The 24,525-nt window shown below is 37.0% G+C and overlaps 1 protein-coding gene across 4 annotated transcripts in view; it reads left to right on the forward strand.

Moving 5' to 3' along the window:
* The window catches only part of LOC128858989 (uncharacterized), a 325,060-nt gene that overhangs the window by 239,673 nt on the left and 60,862 nt on the right, over window positions 1-24,525 (forward strand). For 3 of the 4 annotated variants that reach the window (XM_054095624.1, XM_054095623.1, XM_054095625.1), the window contains one exon: window positions 11,238-11,479. In XM_054095624.1, the coding sequence (XP_053951599.1) occupies window positions 11,238-11,479 (242 nt within the window). The remainder of the gene's footprint in view (window positions 1-11,237; window positions 11,480-24,525) is intronic. The other variant, XM_054095626.1, reaches the window with a different exon arrangement.

The following is a 24,525-nucleotide window of genomic DNA, read 5'->3' on the forward strand; positions in this document are numbered from 1 at the left end:
TCATCTTTCGCGTGAATAATGACGATGGTTTGCCAACTCGTGAGCAAGCTACATACAATTGTCCATGAGAAAAAATTGGGTATTCTAAATTAATACCGCACATTTGTAGAGACTGTCCTTGCGCCTTATTAATTCTCATAGCGAAGGCAAGGCGAATAGGGAACTGCAAACGTTTGAAATCGAATGGTAAATCCGCCGGAATCAGTGGAATTCAGGGTATCAAAATGTCTTCTCCTTTGTACTTCCCTTTCAAAATTGTTGCTTCGATAACGTTACCCATTAGCTTCTTCACAGCGAGTCTGGTACCGTTGCAAAGTCGGGGCACATTACTATTGCGCAGCATAGTAATCGGTGCTCCAATTTTTAATCGTAAATTATGAGATGGTAAGCCTGGCAAATCGAGTGAGTTTAAGAATTCAGTTGGATAATTTCCGACCTCGTCTTGATCAGTAATAGTGTCCATTGACTTATACGCAACTATGTCACCAGGTATTTGATCTAAAATAGCTGAATTTATATCATTGACGTCCTTATTTTTCCCAGCTAAAATTGCTCTTTCGCTGAGTCAATCATGGTTTTTGTAATGTTGAACTATGTTTGGAAATACACTCTGTATCAATGCCTCTTTAGACTGTGCAAAAGTACAGAAATTGTTAGGCAATGTTATCATTCCTGTTGTTTCTGAAAAAAGGTTTATTTTTTTTGGTTAAAAAGTGTTTTTTGAAGTTTTGAAAAACACTTCGCTCTAACAAATTTCTTCTCAGTTAATTGCTGAAAATTAAATATTTTGAAAAAACTATTTTTTTTTTAATTTAACGTTTTTGAGAAAATTTTGTTCTTGAAAAAATTTCATACTTTTGTAAAAGTTTAAATTGATTTGTTAAAAAAGATTTTTTTCCGCTTTGAAAAACACCCCCTCGAAAAAATGTATTCTCTATTAATAGTGGATATGAAATGCTTTGAAAACACCATTTTTTTTTTTAAATTTTGTTTAGTTTTCAGAAAATTTTGTTTTGAAAAAATTTCATACCCTTGAAAAAGTTTTATTTTATTTTATTTGTTTAAAATTTTTGAAATTTTTTTTTTTTTGTAATTTTAGAAAAACACCTCTTCGAAGAAATTTCTTTTATCTTTTTGAGGAAAATTTGGTTTTGAGAAAATTTCATGCTTTCGAAATTTTTTTATTTTACTTTATTTCTTCAAAATTTTTGAAAACAATTTTTTTTATAATTTTCGAAAAACACCCCTTTGAAAAAATGTTTTCTATGTGTCATAGTGGTATTCCATTAACTTTTAGGATTATAGTCAAATACTTTCAAATATCTACGCTTTCACAAATAGCAACAATAAACAAATTTCCTCAAAACCAAAAAATTTACTTTTTTTCTAAAAAAATTCTAAACAAACAACGTAATAAATTTAGAATTTTGTGTTCACGAAAAAACAGTATTGTTTTTATTGTATTAACTGAAAACCAAAATGTTGCAAAAAATCAAAACAAAACAAAAAATAAAAAGTTGATATGGTAAATAATATGCAGGGTCTGATACACGCAAATTTCCATTGATCATTATAGTGACAAAATTATCGATCACCAATTCCAACAGGATTTCAAAGTCAGAGTTGGAATGAGTTGTTGTGTGGTGTACTTCTGAAAAAATGAGAAATAAACAAAATAAATCTAAAAATTCGAATTCTAACTTTATCTTGTGTATGTTCTTATTACCTTTGAATTTTTTCAATGAAGCACCATTCATTTTAAATTTTCCAAGAATTTTGTTTATCATTTCGCGTTTCTTTCCTTTTTCATTCGATTCCAACATTTGTTCATAGCCGAAAACATCGTTTGCAAACGCATTCATTTCCATATAGAATTGGTCAAAGAAAGCATTGCTCAATTGAATTGAAACATTATTTTCATAAATACTTAGGACCTTAACTAATGCACCTTGGTACATACCTAACGCAGATATTCATCGCGACCTTGACATCGATACTATTGATGAAACAATACAAAGCGCTAGCAGAAGACACATAAATAGACTATTAACGCATACAAATCCTATGATGAGAAGACTACCAAATAAAGAAAAATCTACCCAAAGTCGGCTTAACCGTCAAACACCAACAGATCTTGCAAAATCCTTGTAATCAATTGTCAACTAATCGTATATGTCATTGTTTGTTAACCACTTGTTTTTAAATAATATGTATATATTTCTTCTAAATGAGCTTGGGGGCATTAGCCCTTCAATATCACTCTCATTCCATCTTTTTGTAAATCAAATTACTTATTGTCTAACGACAGGTGTAATATTATATGGAAGAAATAAAAAAAAAAAAAATTTCATTCGAATCATTTCAAATTTCTGTATACAATAACGAAAAATTCAAAAAAGTTGTACACATAAAATGAATATCGATTCGAAACTTACTTTAATCTAAGAATCGAGCAAGTTTTGTTTTGTACAATATTTTGATTTTTTCTTTTTTTTTATATGAAGAAAATATTTAAAAGAAATTTTTTTTTGCTAAAAACCTTCCCCTAGTGGATCCCTATAATATGAAAAAAGAACGAATAAAATTGGCCTCGTATCGGCCCAAAAAAATGCGTACAAACGAACATCATTTCATTTTTATATATATAGATAAAGTTACTGTTGCGTTATAAAAGAAGGCAAATTATTGAAATTCTGCACAAATAGTTTATCAAAAATAATTTCGAAACATTTAATATGAACGAGACGTTATCAATAAAACGGTCCGCGGATGACATATGGCAAAAATAAATTTTTTGTTTTTTGGTAAGACTGTTATAAGCTTACATGGCTTTTAGCGTGATATGTCACATAGTTTGTTTTCTGTGCTACTGTAATCAAGTCAAGCTCGAGTGTGTTCTTCGAATTCTCTTTTATGACTTCAGTTGTCTCAAAATGCTTTCCACGGAGCGGCAACTTGAGCTTGGGAAACAGGAAAAACTCACATGGAGTCATATCAGGTGAATACGGTGCTTGCGGAACGATATTAACATTATTTTTGTTCAAATAATCGCGAACAAGACGTGATGTGTGAGCTGGTGCATTATCGTGATGCAAGAACCATTACTTGTTGTCCCACAATTCCTTCCTTTTAAGACGAATGTTCTCGCGCAAACGCTTTAAAACGACTAAATAATATTCAGCGTTAACCGATTTTGCGATTTGTGCGATTTTCAAGTACAATTTCCTTTACCTTTTTGATGTTTTCGTCGTTTACTGATGTTGCTGGACGACGTTCATGAGGCAAGTTTTTAACCGATGTACGGCCCTCTTTGAACGATTTGTACCACTGGAAAACACATGCACGCGATAGAGCAGAGTCTCCATAGGTTGTCTGCAACATTTTTAATGCGTTTGAAGCCGAAATTTTGTTCGAATAACAAAACTTCAAACAAATTCTTTGTTCAACTTGAATTTCCATCGTTAAATTCGAAGAACACACTCGAGCGTGACTTGTTTACAGTAGCACAGAAAACAAACTATGTGACATATCACGCTGAAATTTGCCATGTAAGCTTATAACAGTCCTACCAAAAAACAAAAAATTTATTTTTGCCATATGTCATCCGCGGACCGTTTTATTGATAACGTCTCGTTCATATTTGAGCAGAAGGTATATATATTTTTTTTTTGCTTTAATACTTTTTTATAATATACTTGCTTTAGAAGAAAGTTCTTGAACATTATTTTCGACAGTAAAAGATTTAAAAAAACGTTTATTTTTATTTTTTATATAATGAGCCCTTGAAAAACTCGCATTTCCTGTTACTTCTCGTACATCAGAATGTTTTAATTTCATTTTTCGATAAAAATGAGTTCCACAGTATGATTTCCAGGTATATTTTTTTTCTTGAAAGAACTAACTTTGGCATCAAAAATCCGAGTGTTTGGACTAAAACTGTAAGCCACATTGCTACTGATGGTATTTTTGCTTTTAATTTTGATGAAATAGTTTACAGTGTTTTTTTGTTCAAGACTTTTAATTAACATCTAAATTTAAAAATAATTATTTGAATATATTATTTTCAAATGAACAATATTTTCGGAACATAAAAGCTATAGAATATAAAAATTAAGACTGCTACGTACCACTTTCACATTAAAATAAAAAATTTAATTAATTAAAAAAAAATCTTCAACTGTTATTACTAATTTTTAAAAAATATTTTTTGGTTAGGGTAAATTTCTTGTAGAAGGACTTCTATGTAATTTGCGGGTATTTGGAATAAAGCAATAAGAACTACTGTGTTTTTTTTCCAGCGAAAGAAAGTTTGTTTTTTTAAATGGATTTAAAAACTTGTTTAATTTTTTTTTTAGAAAAAATTGTATTTCTTTTTATAATTGATATTTATTTTACAAATTTTTTTTTAAATTTTTGGTTTTAATTCTATCTGAAAAAAATTTATATTTATTTTATAATTTGTATTTGCGTTTTTACACTTGATTGTAGGGAAAATTTAAGGAAAACATTGTATCACGACTTTTGATATTAATTTAAAATTAAAAAATATTAACTTTGAAATGAAATTTGTTTTCTTCATTAAATTTGAATATTTTTCTTTTCTTGTAACATTTTGAATAGAGAAACAAATTTGATTTCTAAAATTTCTTTTATTTTTAGCTGAAAAAAATTTTGCTGTAAAAATTAAACGCAAAAACGTATTTTAATTTTAATACAATTTTGCTGCTAAACACTTGTTGCAGTTGGTGTTTTTATATTTACTTTGCTTTAAAAAATTTTTTAAATCTTAAAATTCAAATTAAAAAAAGTCCTCAGAATATTTTATTTCGTAATATTCATATGATTTAAAAACAAAAAAATATTATTTTTATCGCAGTTAGTTTGTTTCACGACTTTTGATATTAATTTAAAATTAAAAAACAATAACTTTGAAAGGAAATTTGTCTTGTATTGGTTAAATTTGAATATTTTTCTTTTCTTGCGACAATTTGAATAGATAACAAAAATTGATTTTCTTAAATTTCTTTTATTTTTAGCTGAAAAAATTTTACAGCTCAATTTTATTGAATTTTTTACTTTTTATTTGAAAAAATTTTGTTGTAAACCTCAAAAAAAAATTTTTTATTGTATTTTTGATACAATTCCGCTGCTAAAAATTTTTTTATAGTTAGTGTTTTTATATTTACTTTGTATACAAAAAAATTTAGAAGTCTTAAAATTCAAATTTAAAAAAGGTCCTCTCAATATTTATGTAATTTATAAAAAAAATATATTCTTTTTATCGGAGATCGCGAGTTTTCACAAAGTCACATATCGTACAAAAATGCATACCTTTGCATTCTTGAATAACGGCAAAATATTTCTATTACTCCGATTCTTACTCTTCATCACTGCATACACAACAATTTTCAACCACACACAATTTCCTCCAACAAATTCGCAACTAAAAGTTTTATAAGAGCAACGAAGATTCTTCGAAAGTGCAAAGATAAAAGTTGAAATCAGAATAAAAACGCAACTCGAGCCATGCATTCAGCCAATGAGTCAAGCACTGAGTTTGTGTAGCAATCAATGTGCTCGTCACGCATTCTATCGGTCAGCGCTCTTCTTACGCTGGCAGTCGATCACTCCGCTCTGCCAGACAACTAAATACACGCATAAGTCAACTGAAATAAACTTTACGGCAAACTTCCCCGCAAACACGCAGTGATAAGTACAAAACCAAAATTTAAGTTTTATCCAAAAGTTTTTCTGCCACCAAAGTTTATTTGTCACATACGATTATACTTCTGTTCAATTCGAATGTACTTCTGCTCGCATCACTAACTTATCTGGGATTTTGTGGTATTTGTACGCATGCTTTTCATGGCTACTGTATTTGAAAAGTTTCTCCTGCTCTTTTGTGAGTAGTTTGCTTATGTCGATAAAAATAAATGAAAAAAGCAAGGTCATCATTTATTTTAAGATTGAAGGATTTGAATCTAACGAAAGGTGAGCATTTTATGCTTCTGCGGTGGAATTGAGGACACAAATTTGGATTTTTTTAATTATACAAGGAGTACCCACACAATTTGGGAGGGTGCAATTACTCCAACTCGAAATAAAACTACTGGATCCATATTTTAATAAAATAGGTTTTGCCTTTTGCTTACTTAAGTAAACTTTTTTTGTATGTTTCAAAAAATGTGAGAAAAAGTTTAAAATAATTGCTCGAGGGGAATACCTAGTGTGAACCCATAAACTACATTAACCCATCTAAAACATGAATAAGAATAAACAACAATAAGAAAATTAACCCATTAGCTGCCATGGAAGCGTCGTTTTAAACATTTTTTAGAATAGTAATATAAATTTTAATATAAAAAATTCATTCAAATTTAGTGGTCACGAGAGGGTTAAAATGTTTTACAGCATTATTTTTTGAAAATTTTTACTAAGGGATTCTTAGTCAAAATCAGTAAAAAAATGCATTAGGTGAATGTGAAAGGTCACTAGAAAAAATTCACTGCTGATCTTCTCAGAAAACTCGATAGAAAAATTAATTCGGTGGGTTGGGAAGATCACTGGATTGTCATAATGATTTGAAAAAAATTTCCTAGAGATCTTCTCGTACAAAATCTGTATACAAAGAAGAATTTGGTGATCGGAGGATTAAAATTCCGTGCAGCATTATTTTTAGAAAATAGAGGTGTTCTCAGACTATATCTGTATGCCGAGAACGTAAGGTCATCAGAGAAACTTCATTGCTGAAAAATCGATAGAAAATTTAATTCGGTGGGTTTCAAAGAATACTGGAATGAAAAAATTTAACTAGAGATCTTCTCCTACAAAATCTATATACGAGGTTACTAGAGGATTAAAATATTCGAGAAAAGTTTTTGGTGTAAAATTTATTTATTTACTTAAGGGGACATATACCTATAAATGGCCACATTTTCCCTGATTTTCATTCAAATTATTTAAAATGAAGAAGTCAATATATTTCTTTTCAAAATTGGCATACAGTTTATTTATACATTAAAGTAATATAACTTTTTTATTATTTGAATCATTTCAAATGGCGGATGTACACTCAATTCTTCCAGAAAGGTCGCAGCGGGGCTTCTCAATCGGCGGGCATTGTAGCATCGGCGACAGTGAGCTGAATACAAACAACCAAAAACTCTTTTGTTTATTAATGTAATAATTTCTATATGAATTAACAGTAAATGAAAAAAAAAAATCGCGGAATAAAATGCATAAAAAAAATGAATTTTGGGGCGCATTTTCCTACTATTTTTGCTTCGAAAAAATTATTTTTTCGAAAAATTTTCGAAAACTTGAAACACATAGAAAATAATATCATGGCAAAGATGTGTGCAAAATTTCAGGGTGGTCGGTCAATAACTTTTCGATTTATCGTATACGCCAATTCGAAAAATATAGTTTTGAGAAAAACGCGTCCAAAGTTTGAATACGTAACTATACCTCTCCCAACGGTCGAGCGCAAAGAATAGAGTCGTCACGGTTGACGATATATAATATAAGAAATACTTAAATTTACGTTCTAAACTTTTTTTGGCATATTCTTAAAGGATTATATTAATATTTTATGGACAAAAAATTGTTTTCTCGAAATTTTACACATTCCCCTTAATTTTTCACATTTATTTATATTTTAATCTTTTATTTCAATTAATAACCTACAAATCAAAAATTTTGACTTCCTTTCAAAAAATTGTTTCTTAACATTAGAAAAATAAACTATAAAAAGTCAATAATTTCTTATTGATTTATTTCAATTCATTCCTTAAATTCGACAATATTTTCATATCCAAAAAATATTTGACAATCCTACGCAGAAGTCTTGTTTTACTAAGAAACCTAACCTAACCTAAAAATATCTAGTTTAAAAAATAATTGCACTTAAACAAATTTTTTAAATTTAAAAAGTTTTGGAAAAATATTATTTGACTAGACTAGGCGTCTAGTAAAAAATATGCCCCAGCTTTTGCTTTAAAGAAAACAGCAAAAAAAGTAGTTTTCCATGAAAACCACATACTTGGCAATCCTCTTTTTTTTATGGAAAAATTAAATCAAAAAATTCTGATACATAAGTAGTAACAGAAAATACGAACGAAAATAACATTGCAGAATTTTTTTTTAATTATCTTGTAAAAAATTATTAAAAAAATATTCCAATTTTTTTTCGAAATTATTTTTGGTAATATACAATATTTGCCCAGAATGAAAAAAGGCCTTCTCTAATAGTGCAACAATAAATTTATTATACTAAAATTATAAAGATCCATATTCATAGAAAAAGTGTCGCTTCAGGAGATCTCTTGAATAACTTTATCGAAAACCAGCTGTTATATTAACTTATGCGGTATAATTACCCAATCCACATTTTTCTGCAACATGTACATACATACACTGATTCAAATTTATAACAAATTTTTTTAGACTCCAAGTAAACTCTGCTTATTTTATTTGTTTCATTCTCAATAATCAATTCGGGTGCCTATTCTCATTTTCTTTTGCAAATATGAAAAAGCACCACAAGGTCTGCGCTCTACCCAAACTTCAAATAAATCCTCTGAATTACTTTACTTATACTTCTGCTCTTCTATATCAAAAGCATTTTCTAAAAGTTACTTTGGGGCGCATTTCCCGATAAGACATATGAAATCAGCGCCGGAGTGGTGAAATGAAAACCGCAAAATCTTTTCTTAAACTCGTTAAAATACAAGCGATAAAAGGGTGGGTTTCTATCCTCAAATTTAATATTCGAATCTGAAGTAAAGCAAGGTATTCTAAAATGGTGCAAAAAATTCATTAAAACTCCTAATACAACCTACAATGTATCGATTTTCATGAAATACTTAAACTTTTTAAGACTTCTTAAGGACTTACCAAGGCCTTCAAATAAAATTACAAGATACTTTTCAGTGAAAACTCCTGTTCTAACTACAAAATCATGCAAACTTTCTGGCTTAACTCAACTTTTTACTCTCCAACTGATGTAAAAATAAATTAAAATAATCCGTAAAATCTTCAATTGTCAACAACACTCTTGCATGCGTAAATTTTCGTAGCAAAAGTTGAGAAAAGAATACATGCCGCAAACATAAACAACAACACATGTCTTCACTCACACTCAACGCTCTCAACTCAAAACAATATGTTGCGTATACGACGTGTGTCACTTTAGCAGCAGCAACACGACAAGGAGGCACATTCAAGCACACAAACAGGCCTCACAATTGCCAAACAATATTTTGTAGAAAGTTTTCATTACACATACTAGTACAATGTATACAAACAAACACACTTACACATGAGCTATAGCCTGTTGAATAGTTTTACGTGAAATGAAAGGATAAAAGTGACGTTTCTCTGACCGGCTGACGAACTGTTCGACTATTGCATTGTAAATTAAAAAGTTGTCGCCATGCAAAAATTGCATTGCCAACTTTTGTCACAAACTGCAATTGTCCGTAATTTCTCAGCATGTCAACAAGCTGCATGCATACTGTGCCGTAGGTGCAGATGTATGTTGTGTTAAGGTGTCTCAGCCTACTGGCAAATTCAAATGAAAAAAATTTCACGCTTCTTAAAGCTTATAAGAAAAATTTTAATTTTTAATTTTTTCGTCAAAAATTGTATGACTTCCAATGAAATATTTCGACTCCATAGAGCGATACTGCTGAGTTCGACTGAGTTGATAGCAACTCTAAAAATTGAGTTTCCTAGGAAAAAAAATTTATTATCAATCAAGAAAAAACGATTGGACACAAAAGGGCTCAGCTGCTAGGAAAAATGGAAATTTAACAGATTTGCGTAAAAGTAAGAAAATAAAGTATTCTTAGATATAAAAAAATTAATTTTTTTGAACGAGGAGTTCAGTTGCTAGAAAAATGGAAAGGCGATAGATTTGCATGAAATTCAAAATAAACATTTTTTAAATACAAAAGACAAAATTTTTTTACGAACGGGCTCTGCTGCTAGAAAATTGGAAACTTAAGAGACTTGCATAAAATTAAAAAAAAAATTTTTTTGAATAAAAATAAAATTTTTTTTTTTTGATAGAGATATTTCCAGAATAGACTAATTTTCGTATAAATCCCTGTGGCTAAAATATTTTCGTCGAAATTATAAAACAAACCAAACCTTCACTTGAAAAAGCAGCCCGCTCATTTCTACGCTAGCACCTTAATGTACCGTTATACGAGTATGCGCACACAAATCAAGATAAAATGTAAATTTAATAACTAACAGAGAATAGAATTTGAAAATCTGTTGCAAATTTTTGGGCAGGTAATTCAAGGAGAAAGTTTTCGAATTATAAATTCGTTATGCATTACTCACACACTAGCATATTATACACATACATATATATACAAAAACTTCACCCCGCCCGACTCCGCTTCGCACTCGGTCTCCTCCGTCAGGTATGCTCGGCATACTTTTAATCTCCTTGCAAAGTTTTGTCTGCATTGTCGCTTTTACTGACCGAAAGCTCGTGAAAATTTTATTCCCAACCATACTGTAGGACATGCGCCAACAACAACAACAATAAACACTACAAAAATTACAAGAAAACCAGCAATACAGAGAGTAACATCTACAACTACCTAGCCTAAAACAATTGCCGGCATTAATTCAGCAAACATTTGCAGATTGCAGCTATTAAAAGTTTTGAGCTGCAACCACAAAAACAACAATTACTTTACAAATGTGTTAATATGTGACAAAAAGTTCACGAACACGCACATATTACGCACTACAGAATTTATGGGAAGCGAGCGAATTTGTTAAATAATGTGAAGTGCATGCACGCCTCGAAGCGCCTAGAAGTATGCATACCAAATTTACAAATAGCTTGGGTTGTTATTTTGTGTTGCGTAAAATTATTTGGATGCTGTTAAAGTATAAAATTTACATGCAAAGATTCATAAACCGAAATAACAAACCCCCAAGCGCCTAAAAATATGTAACGTAATGTGAGTGAGAAAGCTACAAGATTTTGTATTAATTATAGTCGCGCTAATATACTAATTCAGAAATTTCCGAGAAATTTTCAATTTATGCACTCTAAGCGCCTAAAAGTATGCCCTAATTTTTAAACAAGGTTTTTGCTGCATTCATAGCCGCCTTAGAAAGCTGATCAATCCAATACCAATAATAAAATATTTCCTCTTTGCTATTTCCCTGCTAAACTTTTCCTTTTTGTCTCTCTTTTTCTCTTCATTTAGATTGGTTCCTTCTTCATGATTAATCTCTGCCTCGTCGTTATCGCCACCCAGTTTTCCGAGACGAAAAAACGCGAAATGGAACGTATGCGACAGGAGCGCGCACGCTACACTTCCACCTCTACGCTGGCGTCCAGCACCAACAACTCAGAGCCGGCCACCTGCTATGCGGAGATTGTCAAATATATAGCGCATCTGTGGCGGCGTTTCAAGCGGCGCATGTTAAAGAAGTACAGATTATATAAGTATGATAATTATAGTTTTGATTTGATTTTTATTGTTTCGAATACTTTCAGTTACTTACAGTAACCCCCACAGAAAGAAAAAAACATATTATGAGAAGAATATACTCGTATACATATAATTATTTACGTACGAATCATTTCGTTAATGAGTGAGCCAACAAGTTAGACCCCACTAACAAACCTAACCCCCTTAGAGCGATATTAAAGCCTTGTAACGTTACAGTAGCAAACCAGACCCCTTAGCTTAAATAAATTCATGAATTTTAAAATAATATTAAAAGCTGAACAGAACGTTCAGCTCGTCGAAAAAATATGAAATCATGCGAAAAATTAATTATTATAACTCAAGGAAATATTAAGCACAAATTTGCGCCCAAAAGTAGACTAACAGCATTCCCATAAGCATTTCGCAAGACACTTTCATAATAAGAAACCATCTGCATAGAACTGAGAATGTGCTAAATTAGTTCGAAAATAATAATGCATATAAAATCTTTCTTCACAACAACAAAAAAATGTTCAGTCAAAAATCTATTTTACTACCAATAAGATTATTAATTTGAAAATACCCACAGAAGTTCAAGCTAAGCTGAAATATGCGCCCAAAAGTAGGCCAACAAATTTAAAAAACAAAACAAAGTCAAATATAAAGTTAATAATAAATTTTTATCGAGTTCCATTTAAAAGTATTTTCGACGCCGAAAAGTATGCTGCAAGTAATAGGACTATGAATAAGTTCGTGCGGTTTTTTTTCGAAATTTGAAACTTTATTGACGTAAAATGGTTACAAATTTAATATTCAAAATATTGTCCATCGCTTACTACTACTTTTTCCCATCTTTCTGGCAATTCACGGATTCCCTTTGTGAAAAATTCGGTCGGTTTTGCCGCAATCCACGAATCGATCCATTTTTTGACTTCATCGTAATTACGGAAGTGCTGGTCAGCCAGGCCATGTTGCATCGATCGGAAGAGATAGTAATCGGATGGCGCAAGGTCTGGACTATACGGCGGGTGGGGTAGGACATCCCATTTGAGCGTTTCTAAGTATGTTTTGACCACTTGTGCAACATGTGGCCGAGCATTGTCATGTTGCAAAATAACTTTGTTGTTGTTGTTGTAGCAGTATCTTCGCCCTGTCAGTGTAGTGTAAATTACCGGTCGTCTTCGTCTAGCTCATCTAACGGTAGGCCCAGGAAACTGGCAGTTTCGACGGGTTGGGTCCAGAGGGAGAGAGGTGTTAGATGAGTGGGTTTGATGGGGCATGTGAAGAGGTGGTTAGTGTCGTGCGGGGTACCTTCACATGCAGGACATATGTTTAGTATGTCGGGGTCGATTCTGGATAGGTAGGAGTTTAACCTGCTACAGTATCCAGAACGTAGTTGTGCCAAGATTACGCGGGACTCTCGAGGAAGCTGGAGCTCTTCGTCTGCGATGGGTGGTGGTTGGACTCCGATAACGGCATTCGGGGGTCGGGAGCTTAGGAAGGTGGTAAGTGTCTCCCGATGAATGTCGTTCATAGCCTGTCTGTATACTGTCCGATCCTGGAGAGGTCTGTCCGTTTTGTCCTGGATCTCGTCCACGTAGTTGAGGAAGTGTCTCCTGATGTGCCTGGGAGGTGGCTCAGGCTCAAGCAGGTGTCTGCATGGGTGAGGCCTGCGGTGACACCCAAGCAGAAACTGCTTGCCGAGCATTTTGTTATGCTCCTTAACCGGGAGCATGTGCGCCTCGTCCTGTAAATGGTAGATAGGGGACATCAGGAGACATCCTGTCGCGGTCCTGATGGCAGTATTCTGGCAGGTCTGAAGCTTCGTCCACTGCGTATCACTGGTTCCAGGCGACCAGACAGGCGCGGCATAGTTCAGAACCGGTCGGCCTATTGCTTTGAAAGTCGACAGCAACATTTCTTTGTCTTTGCCCCAAGTGCTGCCGGCAAGCGACTTGAGGACCTTGTTGCGATTCTGTACTCTCGTTGCAATAGCGGTTGTGTGCGCCGAAAAGGAGAGCAAGCTGTCAAAGGTGACTCCCAAAATTTTGGGGTTGTTTATCGTCGGAATTGGGGTATCGTCGACGTGTACCTGAAGTGGCAGCTTGACCTCCTTTGTCCAGGTGGTAAATAGGGTCGCCGTGGATTTAGTGGGAGAAAGTTTTAAGTTTCTCGCAGTGAAGAAGCGAGAAAGGCTGGCGAGGTAGTCGTTTACTTTTGAGCATAGGCCATCAATGTCATTGCCCGACGCCATTATCGTGCAGTCGTCGGCATATGAGACCAGTGAGACTCCCTCTGGTGGCTGGGGGAGTTTCGAAATATAGAAATTAAAAAGCAAGGGTGAAAGGACACCACCCTGCGGTACTCCTTGCTTTATTTTTCTCTGTTTTGAGGTTTGGTCTCGAAATACTACCGACGAGTGACGACCACTCAGGTAGTTCGCGGTCCACCTCTTCAGCCCTGGCGGGAGTGTCGACTGTAAAATGTCATCTAGTAGCGTGGCGTGGCTGACTGTGTCGAAAGCCTTTTGTAGGTCCAACGCTACTAGGACAGTCCTCTCGCAGGGGCGGTTTTGGTTAAGGCCGCGGTTTACCTGGGTGTTTATGACGGTGAGTGCCGTGGTGGTACTGTGCACTCTACGGAAACCATGCTGGTGTGGGGCTGGAGTTAGGTGTTGAGTGAGGAGTGGGAGTAGAAGGGCCTCAAGTGTCTTCACTACTGGGGAAAGGAGAGTTATCGGACGATAAGACTCCCCTTGGTTGGCGGGTTTCCCAGGCTTCAGCAGTGGGACCACTCTCCCTAATTTCCACTTATCAGGAATGATGAGAGTGGCCATAGACAGGTTGAAGACCTTTGTGAGATATTCTACTCCCAATGGACCCAGCTTTTTCAGCATCAGCATGTTTAGTCCGTCGGGGCCAATGGCTTTTGATGGTTTCATGTGTTTGATGGCCCCCTGAACCTCGTCGCTGGTGAAAGTAAGCGGTGCACTGTTGTAGGGCAGTTTGTGCAGCCGTCTGGTGGCACAACGTTTGGATCTGTCGACCGGAGGATGCAATATAAATTGCCGGCTAAAATAGCTCGCGCATCTCTTCGGGTCCGACGAAGTACGACCGTTGAAGGTGATATCCACCTTGTCGTTGTGCTTCGTCGGGTTCGACAGGGACCTTACGGTGGACCAGAGCTTGCTCACACCAGAGGTGAAGTTACAGGACTTCAGATGCTCTACCCATTTGGTCCGCTTATGTTGGGTGACCAGTTGCCGGATCTCCAAATTGAGATCCTTTATACGAGGATCCCCGGGATCGGCCTGGCGTAGACGGTCACGCTCGTTTGCCATAACGGCTGCTTCGGCTGGGAAATTGGGACGTAATTCCCGGATCCGTCCAGCAGGTATGAAGCGAGCCGCGGCGGCTGTAATCGCCTTGCGGAGTGCGCGTTCGCCTGCGCGCACATCGGTGGGAGTGGGTAGGGCTGCGAAGATGTTCTCAGTAAATTCCGCGAATCTGGTCCAATCAGCTTTGTTAAAGTTGATATATGACCGGTGATCCGCGGAAACAAAATCGGCGGGTCTCTCGATCGAGATGATAATGGGCAAGTGGTCTGATGCAAGCGATAGCATAGGTCGCCAGGTTATGCTATTTATCAGTCCAGCGCTAGCAATTGTTATGTCAGGCGAGCTGCTACAATTGCCCACTACCCTAGTGGGGGCGTCGTCGTTTACAGTGCTGAACGTCGAATCGTCTATCTGCTCTGCCAATAGCTGTCCCCTACGATCATTTGGCAGGCTTGAATGCCAAAGATCGTGATGCGCGTTAAAGTCACCTACTACCAATCGGTTTTCTCCCCTGATGAGCGCACCAATATCGGGGAGATATCCTGCCGGGCAGCAGGTGACAGGGGGTATATAAATATTGTAAATTTCGAGCTCGGCATCGCCTGACCGGACAGCTATACCTTGACGTTCTAAGGTGCTGTCCCTGCGGTCGATGCCTTCATCAATAAGACGATACTGCACTGAATGGTGTACTATGAACGCTAGGCCACCACCGTTGTCTCGCTCGCGGTCCTTTCGGTGCACGTTATAGCCGTCCCTGGTAATCAGGGGGGAGCTAGCGTGCAGTTTTGTCTTTTGGACCGCAGCTATCTTAATTCCGAACCGACTCATGAAGTCGACTATCTCGTCAATCTTACTCGTTAGTCCGTTGCAGTTTAGTTGCAAAAGCTTGAAGCTTCGCGGGAGGGTCGTCGTAATTCGGGGGGTGAGGGATGCGTGATGTTGTCTGCGTTGGTCCTGCTGTGCGTTCCGCAAAATGGGGAGTGGCCTGATGTTGTCGGGTGGCCGCGCCACGGTGGGCGGTTGCGGGTGCAGAGCTCTGCAGCAGGGGGCAACGTAGTCGCGTGTCCACTCACGGGTGGTGTGCAGGCCGGAGCACCTCCGAAAGTGACACCAGCCACTGCAAGAACTGCATTGGACAGTTGTCAGGTTCCGAGGTACTACGGTCTGGCACACGGAGCAGACTGTGCGGGGGACCAAGAGCTGCTGGTTTGTCCCCGCACTGGGGTAGGAGCAGGAGGGTTGTGGGTTGGAGAGGGAGTCGTGTTGCTCTTGGGGGCTCCTGGCCGTTGAGGTGTTGTTAGTGGCGGCAGTGTGATGTGCCGGCACTGAGGGCAGTGTCGCCGTAGAGGCGGTGACCGCCTGTGGGCGGGAGCAACACGTGGCCACATACCTTGTGGACCACTCCCTGTGAGTCTTAAGGCCTGAACAGGTCTTAAGATGGCACCACCCGTTGCACTGGTTACACCTAACCGAGGTGGAGTTCGGGTGGAGCCGTTTGTGGCAAATGCAGCAGTAAAATACTTCAGGTCCGGGGTTGGGTTCGACGCCAGCCCGGAAGAGAAGTATTTGGAGCAAACTGGCTGCAATGAGTTGCTCCTGTGACGAAAGGTTTTGGGTAAAATACGGTGCACTAGACAGGGCTAGTGTACTGGGGCGGCAGCCCTTGGTCGGGAATAAAAACCCGAGTCATTCCGGTAACGTAGAACCGGCTGCCATGGGAATGCAAATAACTTTGTCGTGTCTATCGGCGTATTGCGGCCGTTTTTCTCGCAGTGCTCGGCTCAAACGCATCAATTGTCGTCGGTAGACATCCCCCGTAATCGTTTCATTCGGTTTCAGTAGCTCATAATACACAACACCCAGCTGGTCCCACCAGATACACAGCATAACCTTCAGGCCATGAATATTCTGCGCCGACGTCGATGTTGAAGCATGGCCAGGGTATCCATACGTTGCCCGACGTTTTGGATTGTCGTAATGGACCCACTTTTCATCGCCAGTCACAATTCGATGCAAAAAACCCTTTCTTTTGTGCCGTTGAAGCAGTTGTTCGCATGCCATAAAACGGCGTTCAACGTCTCTTGGCTTCAATTCATACGGCACCCAATGGCCTACCTTTCGGATCATTCCCATGGCTTTTAAACGTTTGGAAATGGTTGATTGATCAACTCCCAAAGTTTTTGCAACCTCTTCTTGCGTTTGAGCCGGATCTTGATCGAGCAATTCCTCCAATTCGGTATCCATGAACTTTGGCGGCGCACCCTCGCGTTCTTCGTCTTCCAAGCCAAAATCACCACTTTTAAAGCGTGCAAACCACTTCTGGCACGTTCGCTCAGATAGAGCATGCTCACCATAAACTTCCACCAAGATACGATGACTTTCGGCTGCTTTTTTCTTCATATTAAAATAATGAAGAAGAATTCCCCGCAAAAACACATTATTTGGCACGAAATTCGACATTTTCAAGTGTGGTAAAAATATTGTTGTTTACGCTTCAAATAAAAAACTTATACTGACGTTTGTGCCTTACGACAGTAGCTCTCCAATGAATGTTTGGAAATGTGGATCGATGGAATAATAATCAAGTTACGCCATCTGTTGTAAAACCGCACGAACTTATTGATAGTCCTATTATTTACTATTTAGTTTTAAAACCCTCATCTATGAAAAATAATAGCATTAAAAAAAAAAAGTTTGATCAAAAGTCCATTTTACTGTCAATAAAATTATCCATTTGAAAACAAAGCTAAGAAAAATCGAACTTAAATAAGTTTGGGCCTAAAAGTAGAACAAAAATTTTCAAAAATATTTTTCAAATGACTTTCATAACTCATACTTAAGCTAAGCTAAATATTTATGAAAGCTCATTCAAAATTATTTTCCATGCCGAAAAGTATGCTGCAAGTATTTACTTTCTAATTTTAGAACTCCCCACCTCTGATGTGTAATTGTATGCAACAAAAAAATTCTGAGTCAAAAGTCCATTTTACTAATATACTAATAAGGTCATCTATTTGAAAGAATGCATGAAACTTCAAACCGCGTTCGAATATGCGCCCATAAGTATGACAAAAAAGTTCTAAAATACTTTTCAGATCTTAAGCTGAGCTAAATAGTTATCAAAGCCCATTCAAACTTATTTCCGTCCCCGGAGAATATAGCGCATATATCAACTTTCAATTCTAAAACCCATACAATCAAAAAATTTCGAATAACAGTTGATTTTACGGTCAATAAAATTATCCGTTTGGCAGTGAAATTCAAAAACTTTAAACTAAAATAAACATGCGCCTAAAATTAGACCAAAAAATATTAAAAAAAATTCTCAAGACACTTTCATAATAAGCAGCAACTTTCCACGCTGGAAAGTATGCTACAAATATTTACCTCCCAACTTAAGAACTCCGCACCTATGAAAAGTAATAATGCACAATAAAAAATTTTCAGTCAAGAGTCCATTTTACTGTTAATGAAATTAAGTGCTTGAAAACGAAATCCGAAAAAGCAAAATAAGACAAAACATGCACCTTAAATTAGACCAACAGAATTTCCAATCTGCGTAGTTGCAATTTAATATCAATATTGAAAACCCCTTAAATTGTTTTGTCAACAATTCTAAAGTTCCCATATAGAAGAAAGAAGACGAAATCAACCATGAATTCCGTATTGAAAAATTTAAAGTTGGCATTAGAATGAATTTATGTAAGGAAAAATTGAGGAACGATGTTAAAAAGATCTTGAATCAAATTTCAAAGTAAACATCCTTATTTTATTGAAAGTGAACATATCAAATGCGCCTAAAACTGTGTTACGCAAGTAACATTCTACTCCAAAATATTTAGAAGTATTTAAAATATTAAAAGTGATCATATTTAATGCGCCTAAAACTACGTTACTCAAGTAAAATTTAAGTTTAAAATATTTTAAAGTATTTGAAATAGGTATTGTTTATCGCCTTAAATTATGCTAAACAAAGCAGCTGTATTAATATTTTTCAAGGAGATCTGATCAGAAGGCGCTTTAGAGCCACTGCATTTTCCATAGCGGATCACATAGAATTTTTAAGCATTCTTAGCTTAATTCCAATACTAAAAAACTAGCTTACTCACTCTTCTGCTACAAGCGAGCAGCATTTTTCTCTTCCTCCTCCTCTTACGTTGCTACTTTAATAGTTACAAAAAAAGTCGGTGAAATCGCCACGAATATTTTAGATCTATGAAAAAATGGCTTTAAGCACCAAAAAGTATGCTTATAAAAATCAAAAAAACTTCCCACTGCTTTGTGTGCACCCAAAGTTCAATACTGATTTTCAAAATTAAAGGATATTTGAATTTCTGTTCTCGTTTTTTTTTCAGCATAGCATTTTAATTAATCGTGCATCTATGCAAACCTAAATTTCGCGCCAAAATGTAGGCAATTTTTCACCGTTTTATTTAATAAATCCTTATTTCTCTAAACGCAGTGCGTTCTTAGCGCGTGAATTTGACTGAGTCCTTCAGTCGTAACAGTTTAAAAACAAAAAATGTGCTTTGTGTTATTCATTCGCCTATTTCTATGCCATGAAAAATATGAAGTTCTGCCTTAATGGCGCTTAAATTAGTGGTTTGAATATGAAAAATTAATTCCACGAATCAAATAGGAAAAGCTTTATAAAAAGCTTTATAAAAAAATACAATTATTTAATTTTTTAAATTTTACTTTCATTTATATTTTTTACAATTTCTTTTGTTTACATTGCAAAATGTTCTTTCATTTGGTTTGTTCCAGTTAATTGAAGCTATTTGCTTTTTGCTTAAGTACACATATTTATTACTTTTTGTTTACTTACAAGCTTAGTTATATACATATGTATATATGTATGTCTGTTGAGAAACAAACGCACATTGCATGCAGTTTGCATTTATTTATTCATTTGTGGTCCTCAGTTAGTGAGTTAGTTAGCAACAGCAAATAATTGATTTAGAGAAATATTAAGTGAACATTTTTTAATAAACATTTTTTGCATAGGATTTTTCAATACACGCTCATGCACATATTCACCCATTCACATGTACACATTTTTTAAAAACCAACATTAAATGTTAGTGTATGTGAGCAAGTGTGTAAAAAATGAAAGCAAATTTAAATTGAAGCAGAAACTTGGCAAAAGAGACTTTGCAATATTTTTTATTGAAACAAAAAAATGTGTTTGATACAAATTTAGAAAATTTTTATTTTTTCACATATTTTTCTAAAATAAAATTTGCAACTTTAAACATACATATATACACATGTATGTATGTGTTTAGTATTAACGTTCAAGCGCTTGCAATCCAACTATTTATAAAATATTTACTTGCATAAGCATAACTTTCCAACACACAGAAAAATATGGAAAAATAAATTTCCTCACAAAAATCGCATACACAGCACAACAAATTTTATTTCATGCAATTTCTTCATTTAAAATCTGAAATTAACTATAAAAGCGCTTAGAAGCTATTATTTTAGCCGAGTACGGACCCACTATTTGTTTGATAGACCTGATGAGAATTTGAAGTAATTCAAAAGTAACTACAACAGCCCACCGAAAACTGTTGTTTAAGCAGAGCACAAGCCGTCGTTCATTTGAAAAGTCTGTTGGGAATCTTAAATATGGAGCCAGCTTATGAAGTGGTAGAACCCGAAGTGGCTAACTTCCACCTTCTCAAAAAATTTGCGCTCTGTGGTGCTGGCACCCTATGAAACGCTTTCTTCTCACGAAGAAATAACAACCTCCCCAGGTATTTTATTCAAACGAGAGGCTAGCAGAGTAGTTCTGATGACTGAGGCAGGCGAATAAGCAGTAAACCCATTTAGAAACCAGCTAATTTGTACTGATAGCTATACAGTATTCGTCGTCACTTAGTACGTCCCGGGATAAACCAGTGCTTTTAAGGATCACTTTCAGAAATTTTCTGAAAATCTCTTTATAAACCTGACAGATACCAATCTACACTTCGGGTGCCCCTGTCGAGCTCCTCCTCATATTTGTGGTGGGCCTCTTAATGTTGTTCCACAAATGGAGGGACCTCCAGTTTTAACCCGATTCTAGATGGCAGATCGTTTTTGTGATGAGTTCTCTTTCATGATAGAAATACACTCGAAGGTTTGCCACAGCCTGGCGAGGAGCAACCGCTATTAGGCAAAACTTTTTCTATACTTTCACTGTTTCATCCACGGAGAACCGATTCTACGCACAACCGAATGGTAGTCACGCACTAATTCATTCATCTCCGATGGCCAAGAATAAAAAATACAGTCCCTTAGGCTCAAAATATTTCAATTTGAGATGTGTTGCTGGGGTTTTCATATGGGGCATCTGCCATTGACTGCGGTCCGGCTTTCAGAGCGGATATTTCTAGCTCATTTTAGATGCTTCAAGCCATTCTTTAGAGTTGAATTTAGTGCCAAGCTATACCTCAAAAGTTGAGTTTTGATGCAACTTTACGATCCTGCGGCACTCACACAGAAGGATACAACTCCTTTTTCATGTTAAAAGAGCTACGACAGAGATCTATTTTTTCTGTTTCTCGCTTGATGTGCTGTATAATCCCCGTGCTGAACTTCTCAACGCCAGTTACCTCCACACTAATCGACGACTTAGAACTTTCCTCAACCTGTTTGTTCTCAGCTGCTTTAGATGTAAAGCGCTGATATGGCATATCTATTGGCCACCCAGGCTTGGCTGGCACCCCACTCGCTAGTTACCTACAACATACGGGGTATTTCCAAATACTAGTGCCGTTGAAGCTGATATGGGCGTGAAATTGAAATTTGAAAAGGTCGAGCCAAGCAGCACCAGGAGATTTTTTTAGCTCCTAAAACACTCAGTAGATTGCCCACATAAGCGCTGATCCAATTCTTGATTCCTGCGGAACTGGTTCCGATTATTGGCTCTGGCCCCTGTGGGGGCACCGCTCATCCACGGTTGGCCAATTCGTCGGCAATTTCGTTTCCTTGAACACCGGAGTGTCCCGGAACCCATATAAGTACAAGCTTGTTTTGTCTTGCGACAGAATTAAGCTTCTTCTTACATTCTTGAGCAATCTTTGAGGTTTGCTTCGCGTTCTCCAGGGCCTTCAGTGCAGCCTGACTGTCACTGAAGACTCCAATCTGTTTCCCGCTCCATCTCCTCTCGATTATCCATTCGGCTACTTTCAGGATGGCAAAAACTTCTGTATGACAAACAGTTGTCATTTCCCCCATAGCATAGTGATACTTATTACTATCGTATAAGTACCATCCGGCTCCAGACCTTATTTCATTCTTGAACCCATCGGTAAAGAAAATATCCGTCAAACCTCCCTGCATGCAATCTGGAATGCTCCATTGCTCACACAATGGAAATCTGACATAAAATTTCCTTCCAAATGAAACTGTGGGTATCAGGTCATCTTTAGGTGCCAAAAACAGTGGATACTGCTCCGATAGCAACTTAAAGATTTCTCTGTGTCCCGAAGTTCCATCTTCGTGCCAGAAACCATATTTATGGAGTCTACACATTGCTTTTATTGCTTCCTGTTGTATCTTAAGATCCAGGGGGAGCAAATTAAGCATAGCATTTAGGGCATCACCAAAGGTTGTACTCATGGCACCCTTGATGCATAAACACACACTTCTTTGCAGCCTGTATAGTTCCCGGATTGTGGACTTAGCCATGCTCCGCCGCCACCAGACCACAGAAGCGTAAGTGATGATTGGCCTGATAAGTTCTGTGTAAATCCATAGGACCACAGCAGGTTGCAAATCCCAGGTTTTACCAAAGACTCTACGGCATTGCTGAAAAATCTTCAATGAACGATTCACCTTCAGTGAAACGTGTGTCTCTCAAGTCAGCTTCTTATCCAAGATTATATATATATATATATACAATACCCTTTTGGGTATTTGGCGAGCTCCTCGTCCTATTTGTGGTGTGCGCCTTGATGTTGTTCCACAAATGGAGGGACCTACAGTTTCAAGCCGACTCCGAACGGCAGATACTTTTTCATGGCAGAAATACACTCGGAGGTTTGCCATTGCCTGCCGAGGGGCGACCGCTATATTTTGGTGCTTTCACAGAGATTCGAACCGGCGTTCTCTCTATGAATTCCGAATGGTAGTCGCGCACCAACCCATTCGGCTACGGCGGCCGCCGTAGATTACTCCTAGATATTTAACTTCATCGGAAAGACCAAGTCTCACACCTTTCGGTGTTGGAAGACTGAGTCCATCCAATTCCGTTTTCTCGTAAACAAGACTATGGTTGTTTTGTTCGGATTAACGGAAGACCTTGTCTCATGCACCAGTCATCGATTTTGTCAAGAATCCTCTGCACTTTCGTGCAAAGCCTCCTTAAGGATTTATCCGATGTTAGCGCACAGGCGTCGTCCGCATATGCTTGGACGTGAAAACCGAGTTCCTGCATCTCCACTAATAGAGAGTCTACGACGAAGCCCCACAGCAGCGGAGAAAGAACATCCCTTGGGGACATCCTTGCTTGGCCCTGACTGTGATTTGTTCGTCACTGCTCCCACCAGTGGTTAACATCCTCTCAGAGAGCATGGAATATATCCATTTTACAATGGTTTAATAACTCCGTGTCGTTCGGCAGAAGAACATATCGTGCCGAAAGTGGCATTATCAAAAGCCCCTCAATGTCCACGAATACGCCTATTGTGTATTTGTCAGCTTCCAACCCGGCTTCAATCTTGCTAACAAGATCGTGTAAGGCTGATTCACATGATTTCCCACTCTGCTAAGCGTGTTGATTTCTACTAAGAGGACTTCTCGGCAATACCCCCACTCGAATATGTTTCTCCGCCACTCGTTCCAGACTTTTCAACATGAACGATGTCAAACTGATTGGTCTAAGACTTTTTGCTAGGGAATAGTCATTTCTTCCTGGTTTCGGAATAAATACTGCTCTTACGCGTCGCCATTGGGATGGTATATAACCAAATGCAAGACAGGCTGTGAAGATCCTTTTCAGGGCCTCAATCAGCCTGTCTCCTCCTTTTTTAAGCATTGCTGGATATAAAGGAAGACAAGGAAAACCTTGTCGATTCCTTTGTCACTATCCGACTAGCAATATACCAGCTATACCTAAAGGTTCCACCGTTGCTACCGTTATTGTTCATGCCACTCCCTACTTCAGAGAGAGTTCTACTATCCGGAAAATGGGTTTCGAGTAGAGCATTAAACGTTTCCGATTTGGAAATGGTGTATGTACCATCAGGTTTTCGAATGGAATCCAGCCTTACTGAGCGGTCTAAATGAAGGACCTTACAAAGGATCTTTGTTCCCCTCACTTCTTCGACGTTACTGCAGAAATTTCTATAGGATTCAATTTGGCTTTCCGTACTTTTTTCTTATATTCTCTCTGTGTAAGTCGATGATTAGCCCAGTCCTCTTCTGTTTGGGTCTTCAAGGCCTTATTAAGAAGTTTTCTGGACCGTACACGAAACTTCGACAGTTCAGGGTTCCACCAAGGAACCGCTTTCTCCTGTCTGCTTTGCCTGAGTGGGCATAGTTCCTCAAAGAAATTGATTAAAGTACCTTCTAATTTCTTAGTAGCGTCTTCAATCATTGCTGCTCATTTGAGTTCTTTCAGGTTTGGTAATCGCTCTGTTACAAGCTCACCACACCTGTCCCAGTCCACATTTCGAGGATTCCTTCCGGAAGGTATTGATATTGTATCAATTCCTAGTCGGAATTCGA

This window comes from Anastrepha ludens, chromosome 3 (genome assembly GCF_028408465.1).
Source record: "Anastrepha ludens isolate Willacy chromosome 3, idAnaLude1.1, whole genome shotgun sequence".
Classification (NCBI taxonomy): Eukaryota; Metazoa; Arthropoda; class Insecta; order Diptera; family Tephritidae; genus Anastrepha; species Anastrepha ludens.